Source organism: Paramormyrops kingsleyae, chromosome 18, assembly GCF_048594095.1.
Source record: "Paramormyrops kingsleyae isolate MSU_618 chromosome 18, PKINGS_0.4, whole genome shotgun sequence".
NCBI classification, from domain to species: Eukaryota; Metazoa; Chordata; class Actinopteri; order Osteoglossiformes; family Mormyridae; genus Paramormyrops; species Paramormyrops kingsleyae.
The window spans coordinates 19799717-19812625 of NC_132814.1; the positions used below are offsets into that span (position 1 = coordinate 19799717).

Genomic DNA, 12909 nt, shown 5'->3' on the forward strand with positions numbered 1-12909 from the left:
TTAAGCGTCTAAAACCCGTTTGACCACATCAAAGTAGAATTGAGAGGAAGCTGATATCTTGATATTTTTATTTGTCAAATACCATAAAGTATTTAAATACCATTTATTTCATACTTTAATTTCTTAGCTCCAGAAAAGCTACAATGTTTTAATCTTCCAGAGCCGCATTGCACTGGTCAAAATTTCTCTGGTCAACCCTCCTCACCCCCCCCCCCCCCCCAACAAAAATCATTTTTGTACAGTTGGCATTGGATGAATTTGTAAACATAAGCACTCTCTTGTGTACCAAACTTACACCTTGTAAGAGTAGATCCAAATCGACCCTCAGAAGTCCACGACAACGAAGAAGAATTTACCCCCCCTCCCTCACGAGATTAAATTCCTGGTCTGTATTGCACATTTCCTCGCGTGAAAAACAACGTTAACCTGCATTCACTATAAGCTTAAAACCGGCAAGTGCCGATGTAAAAAAATAAACATCTCAAAATGATTATTCAGTAGAGGGAAACAAGCGCGCGCACACGTGGTCCGTCCATCCAGCGGCGCGCGCGTGTCCCTCGTCGCGTGCTCTTCGGCTGTCCCTACACATCAACGGTCTTGTAATACAGCCTGGAGTACATTTTGTCCAGTTGGCTGTGCAGCGCATGGAAGGAGGGTCGCTGTGCGCTCTCGGGGTTCCAGCACTGCATCATTATGTGGTAGATGTTGGCTGGGCAGCGCGACGGACAAGGCAGTCTGTACCCTGAGGTCAAGAGCTCTATGACCTCCTTGTTAGTCTTACCTGTGGAACAAAGAGAAGTGTTACCCGCTGACCGATTTATTTATTATTTTATTTGTTCGTTTTCCCAGCTAATCGTTCGTGCGCCCACCGTCGTAAGGTAGCTTCCCCCTCGTCATCATCTCGTAGAGTAGAACGCCAAAGGACCAGATGTCGGACTTGACCGAGAAGCGCTGGTGCAGGGCCGCCTCTGGCGCCGTCCACCTAACAGGGATCTTTGTGGTCCTGCTTGCAGTATACACGCTGTCCTGTAGGGGGAGACAGAACGCAGGGGTAACGCATTCGTGGTATCTCATTTCAGCTCGTCGAGACACGCATGGGTATGTAATAAAGTAATAAAAGATTACCTAGGGCGAAACTTGAACCGTGACTTAACCTTTCAGTGTCTGTATACAATTAAGGTGAAGCTACGTTGCTGTATTCCTTCAGACGAAAGCTCCTGAATTGTACCGTATAATCGAGAAGCATATTTAGTAAAAAATCTATATGGAAATCTTTTTTAAAAAAAAACCACCACCACACGAAAACAGATTCGTCTGTTATTCTGTGAACAAACGAAACATTTCCAGGGTATTAGGAACGCGTTAAAACTATTGCATTAGTTATTACTGACTGAAACCGATCTAATGTGTCCTTATGATAGTCTATATTTGTGGAGTCACCCCCTTTTTCTTTAGAAGTAGATATTTCTATTCACTTTTTCAACTTCAGCACATTTTTGTACAATGAGATGAGCACACCGTAAATACAAACACATGAATACATGCTAGTAATTTAACGTAAAAAAAAGAAGGTAATTTAACAGTAATATAGTTTACCCTTATAATGCGAGCGAGCCCGAAATCGGCCACCTTGCAGACCAGATCTTCCCCGACCAGGATGTTTCGGGCCGCAAGGTCCCTGTGGACGATGTAGCGGTCCTCTAGGTAGGCCATGCCCTCAGCCACCTGACTGGCCATGTAGATCAAGTGGGCGGAGGTCAGTAACTGCCCTTCAACAGCTGGAACAAGCAAGAAAACAGACATTAGCTGGCTTGTTTACCCCCTTGTTACACAGTGTTATGGGCTGGCATCTTGTCCAGGGTTGTCCCATCCTTGTGCCCCCACCTGGCTAGGCTTCAGGCTGCCCGCTGACCCTAACACAGGTAAGTCGATGTGGGAATGACTACATGGTGATTACATACTTCTGCAATTAACTATGTTTAAAAATAATAAAAAAACACAGGTGTTTTTTCTTCAAATGAAAAAGGAACTGCTACTTAACTGAAAAATATACACTCAGTGGCCAGTTTTACTTAGGTTAAGTGATCCACACAGTCACAGTACTAGCTAATAAAGTGGTTCCTACATGGTACTAGGTAGGGGTCCCTAATAAAGTGGTTCCTACATGGTACTAGGTAGGGGTCCCTAATAAAGTGGTTCCTACATGGTACTAGGTAGGGGTCCCTAATAAAGTGGTTCCTACATGGTACTAGGTAGGGGTCCCTAATAAAGTGGTTCCTACATGGTACTAGGTAGGGGTCCCTAATAAAGTGGTTCCTACATGGTACTAGGTAGGGGTCCCTAATAAAGTGGTTCCTACATGGTACTAGGTAGGGGTCCCTAATAAAGTGGTTCCTACGTGGTACTAGGTAGGGGTCCCTAATAAAGTGGTTCCTACATGGTACTAGGTAGGGGTCCCTAATAAAGTGGTTCCTATATGGTACTAGGTAGGGGTCCCTAATAAAGTGGTTCCTACATGGTACTAGGTAGGGGTCCCTAATAAAGTGGTTCCTACATGGTACTAGGTAGGGGTCCCTAATAAAGTGGTTCCTACGTGGTACTAGGTAGGGGTCCCTAATAAAGTGGTTCCTACATGGTACTAGGTAGGGGTCCCTAATAAAGTGGTTCCTACGTGGTACTAGGTAGGGGTCCCTAATAAAGTGGTTCCTACGTGGTACTAGGTAGGGGTCCCTAATAAAGTGGTTCCTACGTGGTACTAGGTAGGGGTCCCTAATAAAGTGGTTCCTACGTGGTACTAGGTAGGGGTCCCTAATAAAGTGGTTCCTACATGGTACTAGGTAGGGGTCCCTAATAAAGTGGTTCCTACATGGTACTAGGTAGGGGTCCCTAATAAAGTGGTTCCTACGTGGTACTAGGTAGGGGTCCCTAATAAAGTGGTTCCTACGTGGTACTAGGTAGGGGTCCCTAATAAAGTGGTTCCTACATGGTACTAGGTAGGGGTCCCTAATAAAGTGGTTCCTACGTGGTACTAGGTAGGGATCCCTAATAAAGTGGTTCCTACATGGTACTAGGTAGGGGTCCATGGTAAAGTGGGTTCTAATAAAGTGGCTTCTAAGGCTGGATTGCACCATCATGGTTTAACTTTTAAACTGGATTAAATCAAGATCTATCTTCTAATCCTGTTGCACCAAACTTAAAAATTTTGTTTAAATTTAGTTCACAATTAATCCTGATTCAATCTAAACCTTTGGTAATCTCAGTTTAATTTCCACTTAAAATGTAGATTAAATTCAAGTCTGTTGCACCAGTAAATTTAAAACCTAATATAAAGCTGGATTAGCAGTCATATTTAAAACACCCCTTGAGGAGGTTTACGTTACATCCGTTTCAGTTTTATTAACAACATGGCTACATTTTTTTGCTGGGTGGGATCAGAGGAAATAGTCCCATGTAGGAAAATTCAAGATGGGTTAAACCCAACTGTGTTTTTTTCTTAAAGCAATAGTGAATTTTCCCAGCGGTATCAATTTACAAAAGTGTCATATACCTCAGTAGGAAGGTAGGACCAGCTATCATGCATGGAAGTGAGAGGAACTCTTCTCTACAGTACCTCCACTTCTCCAGCTCCTTACAGCTTTGCTTTTTCAGATGGTTGACGAGGATCTTTTTGGAATTCACAAGACCACAGCCTGCAGAAATTGGCAATTTCACACTGCCACAGCTTAACCATCGGTCGCCCACAAACACCGGCGTTAACATGGATGTTGCACGGAAGTGCAGAAGAGATGTTGCAGAGCAAAAATTGGGCTGCAAAAATAATTCCGTCTGCACAATTACATTTAATGTGTCAATAAATACATTTTTGCTTATGTCTTTATATTTCTTCATCGGAAAATCCGACCACTAGCCAATATACTTTTATCTAATATCGCCGGTGAAACTTGCTAACGCTTATTAGCAGGATAACGTTATCGTTTTGTATTCTGTGGAAAACGAAGGATCGATCTGCTGGCCAAATTTAATATGAATCATAAACACGGCAAGAACCATATAAGTAAATATAAATAACAGGCTGTGTTGCTATTGGTTCCTCAATAACTAACAAATAAGTAACAAAATGACTGTTTTGGTGTGGCGGTGTAGTTTCATATGAAATTATGTTTGTAGTTTTATCTAAAATTGAAAGGACTCCTGCTCAATTAATATCCAAGTTGTGAATGAAAAAATTATGTAAATCAGCATAATTGAAGCAAAAGTGTGGTAAATGTATTGGATTTTATTTTTAAAAAGTTCATGAGACATTTGTGTTAACTTTATTTAGGGCCATATTTATTTAGGCTAGATGCATTGTGAATTTGCTTGCGTTTCGTTGGAATCCATCATGGCGGACACTGAACCTAAATGGATCCTATTTCAATCATAGTTTAAATTTTAACCCTGGGTTAGTTAAACCAGTTTAAACACCAGTGGCCTGTATTACGAAGTAGGGTTACTGGCTGATCGGGGTAACTTGTCAGGTTTAAAGTACCACAGTTTAAATGGATTTCATATTTGTTCACTTACTTCTTGCCCAGACTACCTTAAATCCGACAAATTACCCCGATAAGCCAGTAACCCCGCTTCGTAGTACAGGCCACAGGATTAATTTAATCCATGTTGGTGCAACCTAGCCCAAGTGTATTTATTGGATAATTCGCAATTGTTTACAGATGAATATAGGAATTTAAACGTGATGCTACTTAAAAATGGTGAGAAGATGAATTTTGTGATTATTCACACCTTTTGGAATATCTATCCCACACACACAGATGTTTGGGAGCCCCCTGTAGGCCACTAATAGTCATTACAAGAGGGGAGTCAAAAATAGTCATTTTTGAGTGGAGCCCCAGAAACCACAATCGGGCCCCTGCTCACAGCTATGATGTGGTGATCTGGGATCTCCGCCTGTCTGGCTGTCCCAGATCCCCGGACAGATTGGCCGGTTCTGGGTCCCCCCGGTACTCACAGCCCAGGTAGGCCTTCAGGCTGCCCTTCGTCATGAGCTCGGTGATGATGTAGATGGGCTCGCCCCGGGAGCACAGCGCCAGCAGCTGGATCAGCTTGGGGTGATGGAGGCTCTTCAGTGCTTGCACCTCCTTCACAAACTCATCCTGCTTGGTATCCTCTGTGGGGTGGGGGGGGGCGGGGGGCACAGAGCACAGCCAGTCACCACCAGTGACGCCCGACTTACCAGCACGTTGCTTACTGCAATCCCCACTTCCTGTCTGCTCGAGTACAACAGCTGGATATTTTACTGCACCAATTCGCAGGCAAGTAACCATGGCTACTATGGCAAAGCTTAGACCAGATTGCAGTTGCAATGGTCTAAAGACCGATGTTTACGCTGCTGGTATCTATATGGGATGCAGCCTGGTCCAGTGGTTGTTCTGACCCGGGTTCAGAAACTCATTAGCAGTAAAAAGCATCGTCCTCATGAAACTGAGATAAGTGCGCAGCTGACTGACATCTAAAAGAGGAACAAAGAGGGCAGCGTGTTCGGCTAAAGGTACGGCAGCTGTCAGAAACTTCCTCACAATTGAGATTCGAATGACGCAGATGGAGCAGAAAATCAGGCTCCATGGGCAGCCGTAACCCTCTGCGACACAATCAGGGGACGCTCCTCATGAATTAGTCATCTGCAACTTTACCGTGATCAAACTTTTATTCATTTATACTGCACGCTGCTCTTAATTTTCACCTCTGCGAGGGTAATTCCCCAAAGTCTGCAATTATTACTGAAAATTGCAGCTTATTCTGGGAAATAACTTGGCACCACACATCTCCATCACAGGAAAGTGCTTTGTAGAGCCATCCCAAAGGCTTCTGGGCGATTTTTCATATAGGTAATGGTGTTCGTAGCGAAGAAACCGCAGAGATCTGCATAAATGAAAGTGTCCTGCAGGTGGTGCCTGTCCTCCATGGAGGAGGGGCTCTGGGATTGTGGGTGACCGTGAGCCGCGTGTTCAGTCTCTCCCAGAGTCCATAACTACAGTATATCAACACACAGCAGTCACCTTGCCTCAACATCTTAACGGCAACCCGTTTTTTCTCTGTTGTCCAGAGAGCCTCCCAGACTTCTCCGAAGTGCCCTTTCCCCAGCTTCCTCTGCAGGATGAAATCCTCCCGCGGCCTCTCCCAGGGTTCCATGTCGAAGAGCTCTCTCTGTGGAAGTGTACACTGCGTTAGGGCCATTGATGGGAACTGATCAGCTGACCCATGGGGTCACCTGACTCACCTTCCCCAGAGAGACAAATTCTGATTGGCTGCACAAGGACAGAGCTTCTTAAAAGTCCTTTATGAACTTTAAATTGCTCCCTAATAAAGGAAAAACTCCCGCCTGCACCAGTTTCCCAGCACAGTAAATATGGAACTTGATAACTTTATCTAAGAATCCTCCCCGTGACCCTGACCAGGATAAGCGGTTGAAAGAAATTTATTCTGATAATCTGTGCACAGCACCATGAAGCTAATTTAGTGTTTCAAAATATAGACAACATTATTTACCATGCTAATTTATTCTATCAACATTTAACCCGCAAATTAAGCTGCCACTCAGTGCTTCAAGGTAATGAGGAACCTTGAGTAAAAATAACAGAACAGGACTTAATGGCAACATGGTATAATAATATAATTAATGTCATCCCTGTCATTGATGAGTTTTATTTTGCAGACTCTCCCTGCATATCCCAGAGCAGCCAAAAACCAGTAACAGACCAGTGACACGGAAAACTCTCCTTATGAAAGCAATCTAGACAGAAGCACTTCAATGGCAAGAAAACAGCTTGATGTGAGTCTTTCATAGTAAAGCACGAGGCTGTTAAATGACAATCCTTTGTTACTGCAGCTTAGTAATTCTGCTGATTAATAGCTCAGTTTTCGTAAATATCAGTGTTAGACAACCATTTTTAATTTAGTTTTAGTCAGATGACTAAAATACAAATGCCCATTCTAATTTTCGAAACAGATCAGCATGAGAACAAGTATGGGTAACGTAGATAACTTTTTCAGGAAAAACAATTTAGACAGGACCGGACATTACGCAGCATAAGCTAAATGATGGCTGCTTTTCTGTAGTAGTGATCACACAGCGGTCAGTCAGCACCCCAAATCATGGAGAATGAACAAGTCATTTGGTTAGTTATAAATCAGGCCTAGTTATCACGTCTCGTATTGGTTAAAAATGGGACAATGCATTTCCTTCATACGGCCCACAACATGTTTATAATTCATTATTAAATCTGGCCAACAGATGGATCTTTTGCTTTCCACAGAATAAAAAAAAACAACGTAATGTTATTCCGCTAATAAGCACTGGCAAGTTTCACCACCGATATTACACAGAAGTACATTGATTATCAATCGAGTTGACAGAGTGCGTTCCATGTGCAAAAAAGAAAACCAAGCAGATATGCCTAGGTCTAACACACCTGTAATCAGGCACAAAGCCCCATAGTGAAATGACCCCCCACTCCAAAAAAAAAAATTGTTTACTACAGATCAGGCAAGTAGCAGGGTAGTATATTTTTATATAGTTCAAACAACCCCTCAAAATTTGCTTCCGCCCCAGTTAGTAAAATCTACCAAGAAGGACCCATCAGCAGAGGTGGACACGAGTCACTGACTCATGACTTGACAAATTTGATGACTTGTGACTCGACTTGCACTTGAGAGCAGCGACTTGAGACATGGATTCAACTTGGACCCTATAACTTGAGATTATAGCTCCCCTCTGGCTGCCATAATGTTAATTCTCTGCTGTCTGCATTTTCAATTGGCTGACTGCAAGGTCTCCTGAGATAGTTTGTTGGAAAGATGCATCGCTCTCTGCATATACCCGGATGCAAGACATGAGGTCAACCATGACAAGAGTGGAGACTCTATTTTCAACCTCTTTCTGCCTATATACACACAACGTACTGTGGTGGGTTTTTGCTGCAGCAAGTATTAATCACTTGAGGTAAAAAAGTGACATAGGTAGGGACTCAAGTTACATGACTCACAATTTGACTTGCACTTGAGTCACAAATTTGATGACTCATGACTTGTCATCAAAAATTATAAAGATTTGGACTCTACTTAGACTTGAGGGCAAATGACTCGAGACTTGACTCGGACTCACTGATGTTCCCAATCCCTGCCCATCCATACAATTGCCACCCCCACCCCCAAATTCATTCATTCTGGCTACTGGCCTGGTTGTAATATTGTATCTCTGCTGTTTTCACACCTGGTGTGTACCAGAATACCCTGGGGTTAGCAACAGTGGTAATCACAGGCAAGTGTGAAAGACGAAACAAACACGTGTCAGGCTATGAAGTAGGCCTGGATTATTTTTAGCAACTAATAATGTTTATCACAGCAGGAGAAGATCATAGTAACAATTAACAATAGCATTGTAAGGTAAGACCCTATACATTAAGATTTCAAACACAAATTGAGTAACACTTCAGAGGGTGCAGTTATAACATTACATGAGATTTAGGCAGATGACAGGCTACTTATCATCTGTGATCAGTCGGTCCGGTGAACGCACCTGCTGGGCACAGGGCAGGACCAGAGGCACGCCAAGGCTCTTGGAGTTGTTCTGGTAATAGCACACCAGCTCGTCCAAGGTGGCGAATGAAATCTTATCAGACACATAGTATGCGCCGATGGCTGAGCGATGGATTCGGAAATGGAAGACCTTGCCTTCATTCCTGGCTGTTTAACAAAGGGAAAAAAGCTCTTACCTGCTAAGGCAATGGCTGCATGGTGTACTGGGCTGTGAAAACTGACATTCAGGTAAAAGCCTCCATTACCAGAAGAGTATAAAGGTTTATTTCATATAGGCCTATTCGAATGACAAAATTCTCACATCATAGGTTTTGCTGAAAATACAAATATAAACAAATGTATTTTTACCTACAGTGTCAGAAAAAAGGTACCAGTTTGTATCTTTGCTTGTCACTAGGGCTGTACCCTGCCAATTGTACACTTAGCTGTGGGTAAACGTACTTTTAAGGTACAGAAACGGACTCAGAGTTACATTTCTGTACCATTAGTACCTCTTTTTTTTTTCCTCTGACAGTGTACTCATAAAATGTGTGCAGCCCATTATTCAAATCAAATAATTAATACCATCATTTTATTCCAATATACGATTTATGTCTTAAAGGACAAAAAACATTTGCAGTTTCTGAGCTCCACTGCAACATTTTACTAAAACCGAGAGCCCTGCAGAGACATTGATGGATACATCCAACACTGCATAACATTAAACAAAAGACGACCTCAAGTTACATGCATTTTTCTCTGGTGACGTTTCAATACCTCAAAGTTTTAATGCCGGGGAGTATCGATTTTTGCGCCACCTGCAGGCACCGGGTGCGCATTGTCTTTCTCTTGCATGGCTTGCCGGGCCGGACGTGCCTTCATGCACGCTTCAAGACGCGGCGGAGCTCACCTGAAATTGTGTACTCATCACTGTGGCTCTCACTGATGCGGACCAGGAAGGAGCCACTCTTATTCTGCGGCGCCAGGAGAAGCTTCTCAGCCTTTTCTCTGTTGATATTGCCGTAATACCACCTCGACAGTAAATGAAAAGGGGTGTATAGATGGCTATCAGCTCTTCAGTCCCATATTTACTCCAACTGTTACATTGTTATAAAGTTATATTAACGGAGATTGGGTTCGGTCGCTCTTTGTTCTATAGGGAAAATCGAGTTACTGTGTCGAACCGGTTCTCTTTCATTTTGCTTAAAGCGAACCAACTGTAAACACAGATGAAGATATCCGACTGGGTCACTGAAAAAACATCCTTAGAATGTGCTGATTCTTACGGAAAAACGTTCGGCCCTATATTGTATTGCGACATAAAATGTCAAATACTTGTACGCGCTTCAGTAATTAATACCAATCAATGCAAAAAAGCGTGATAATCCAGATATTATCCCTGGAAGCAAGGAAGGGGACATTCGCACTGGAGGGCAGTCACCTCAGTGCACCGCACAGATTCACACGGTATTGGGAGCCAGGGGAAATTAATAGAGCGTGCAAACTGCACAAACCAAGGACGCAGTCCATGCACGACGTGCCCAGCGTAACAGCACACATAAATGCAAAATCAGCCATATATAATCAACCACAATTCTACGCACCGACGTATGGTATGGAAGATGGATGGAGGAGATTATCATAGTATTCATTAAGATTAATATTACATTAAAGATAATACAAATAAAATTAATAGGCCTACCTACAGGCACGAGGAAGTTCATGGATATACCGTGAAATTTTAGGCGATCTATATAATTCGATCACTTCTATTAGCATATATTAGCATATTGGCTTCAACAAAGCATAAAAATAGTAATTAATTTTCCGCAGCTTTTTACGTTGCACCAGTCAAAAATATCTGAGATGACCACCCACAAAAGCGGCTTGATACAACGCAGGTAGCCATCACCGCGGGACACACTTACACTTACAATGGAGACTATACGAGTGGGCAAACGCAGAGAAATACGCCGCTTTCGCCAGCGTTAGATTAGTTACACAGTAAAGCGTAAAGTACACAAGGGCGGACGCGGCGCCGTCAGCGCGCACATGGCCCAGCTTCGCGAAATACAGGTTTCACAGAAACTCCTCTGCCTGGGAGTATCGGCTCACTAATTAATATGACTTTAATTGGATTTGTTTAAGGGAGCTAATTCAGGACGGGCGGTGTACGTGAAGGTGTCAATGTAGGCGGCAGTGTCCCGCAAAATTAACGTTTTTAAATAATTGGAAAGGGAGAGTGCTATGGGGATAGGGTGCAGGGCGTCACTTCGTCAGCAGTCTCTGTGTGCCCATAGAGATTAATCAGCTTTGTCTGAAAACAAAGGGAGTTAATTAGTTTGCGAGGCTCTGAATGCTGTCATCAAAATCCAGCGCGCGTACCACTCTCTCGGGCATACGCAAAAACACACTTTCCGAAACAAAAACTCATTATATTTACTAAAGATATGCATCTGATAGAACAATGGAGTCCAACAGTCCACATATTGTACAGACAATTTAGTACTAAATACAAAGCCACCTGTCATTTAACTACAGTACTGCTCCACTTCTTAGTTTCTGTTTAACTTTTGGGTTTCATGAATTTTAATGTAATTACACAGCATTCATTTATTTACAAAAAAAAAAAAAACAAAACAAAATATTTCATCAGCTACGCTAGGCTATTAGTACTGTCTTTCCAAACCACACTCGTGAGCTGTATGCTAGCTGTAGCTATAATCCTAAAACCATGTGTGTGTCAAGCCTGTAACAGAAGCAAATAGTTTAATAATTCGCTAATCTGCGTTTGGGGATTCGTGGGAAGAGTGGGAAGTAGGAAACACTCACTTGTAATTGGCAAATTCATCTTGCAGCAGTGTGACATAATTTGCAGGGACTAAGCCGGACTCCAGCGAGCCGGTGAGCTTTTTGGCCAGGACGTACTCCCCCCGTTTCTCTATGATCGACAGTTTGTCGCCTTCTTTCACGGACAGCTCCTCGTCGCTGCGGGCTTCGAAGTCGAAGAGAGCTGCGTAAAGCTGCGCAGGCTTCTTCCGCGGGTCCGGGATCCGGATGTCCCCCGAAACGGTGCGGATTTCTGCGGCTTCCGAGCAGGACGGGTCGCTGGATTCGGGCCATATCCAGTTCCATAACCTACCCATACACGGCATGCAGGTCCGACAGCAGCCCTCCATCCCGAGCCAGCGTCTCCAGCTCCGCAAACCGACGGCAATACTGTATGTTTTTTTTTCCTTGCAGGAGAACAAAGCGACAATATCAATGTCAGTCCTGTTCTCTCCACCTACCTATGAAACACTTATTGCTGAGTACGATCTCGCAGGCAGCGCAGGGCAGTTCCTAAAACACTAAAACAGAGACTGACAATCTGATGAAACCGGTTTCTGTTGAATATAGCCTATCCTGGGTACTGAACTGAGAGGTCGCCGGGAATGCGGAAACGACATAATGGACTAACGTCTCATTTGTGAAGCCGGCTGACAAAAGTTGGTGGGTTTATACTTTGCATAATGATGAGTTGTGTAGTATTCTCAAGGCGAGTTATTACTGCCCAGCGTGGTACTGCTACCTGCATATCATAAAGGCTTTAAAAACGAAGGTTACGATCGTCATGTTAGCATCGCGCAGCATAATACTGTCATTTAAGCTACTCATGCGGCGAATTTATAACGTTTTGGAATTAAGCGTTTTACTGGCATCTGCGATCAATAGGCATTAAATTGCTGATACATCAAATATAAATTCAATAAGTAGCCTATTGCATTAATTTGTAAAGCGAATAACATTAATTGTTACAAAACTGCATTGTATAACCGGCTGTTAGTTTTGCTAAACTAATATTTTCACTCTAATTCTTTTTTTTAGCCTATTAAGCCTATTAATGAATTGTTGTGGTATGGTTCTCAATGGTAAAGTCCACGCGGACCGTTAGGCGGCAGTGGCGTGCCTCTTCCTGCACTTCACCTGACATTAATCGCCTGGATTACTCATACGCCTCACTGTATCACTTCTCAAGGAAATCGTATGGTGTCATATGAAATCTTGGTGAATAAAAACCCAAAGTACACAATAGGCTACTGCTTGTCAGGGGAAATAATATATGGGCTATATGAAATTAAAGGTAACAACTTATCCAGAGCGAAATTGCTGCCCATGCTTATGAGACGCATGGATGGTCATGGAAGATAAAGATCACTGGACACACACCACTTACCGTGGGCGGCTTTGTTTGACCATTCCGCTGGGTGCGGTCAAATTTTAACCAGGTGGTCGAAAACAATCCTCCTTTCCGCATTTTACTAAAACCAACTTAAGGTAGTACATTTGCTTATTAAA

The 12909-nt window shown here is 43.1% G+C and overlaps 1 protein-coding gene across 1 annotated transcript; it reads right to left on the reverse strand.

The window, feature by feature from the left end:
- Positions 1-51: 51 nt before the first annotated feature.
- srms (src-related kinase lacking C-terminal regulatory tyrosine and N-terminal myristylation sites) lies at positions 52-12205 on the reverse strand. Its single transcript, XM_023798998.2, has 8 exons — positions 11404-12205; positions 9482-9603; positions 8573-8739; positions 6054-6201; positions 5006-5164; positions 1597-1778; positions 870-1026; positions 52-781 (listed from the first exon to the last, which is right to left on the reverse strand). The coding sequence occupies exons 1-8, from the start codon at positions 11748-11750 to the stop codon at positions 582-584; spliced, it is 1482 nt and encodes a 493-aa protein (XP_023654766.1). The 5' UTR covers positions 11751-12205; the 3' UTR covers positions 52-581.
- Between the last annotated feature and the right edge of the window lie 704 nt (positions 12206-12909).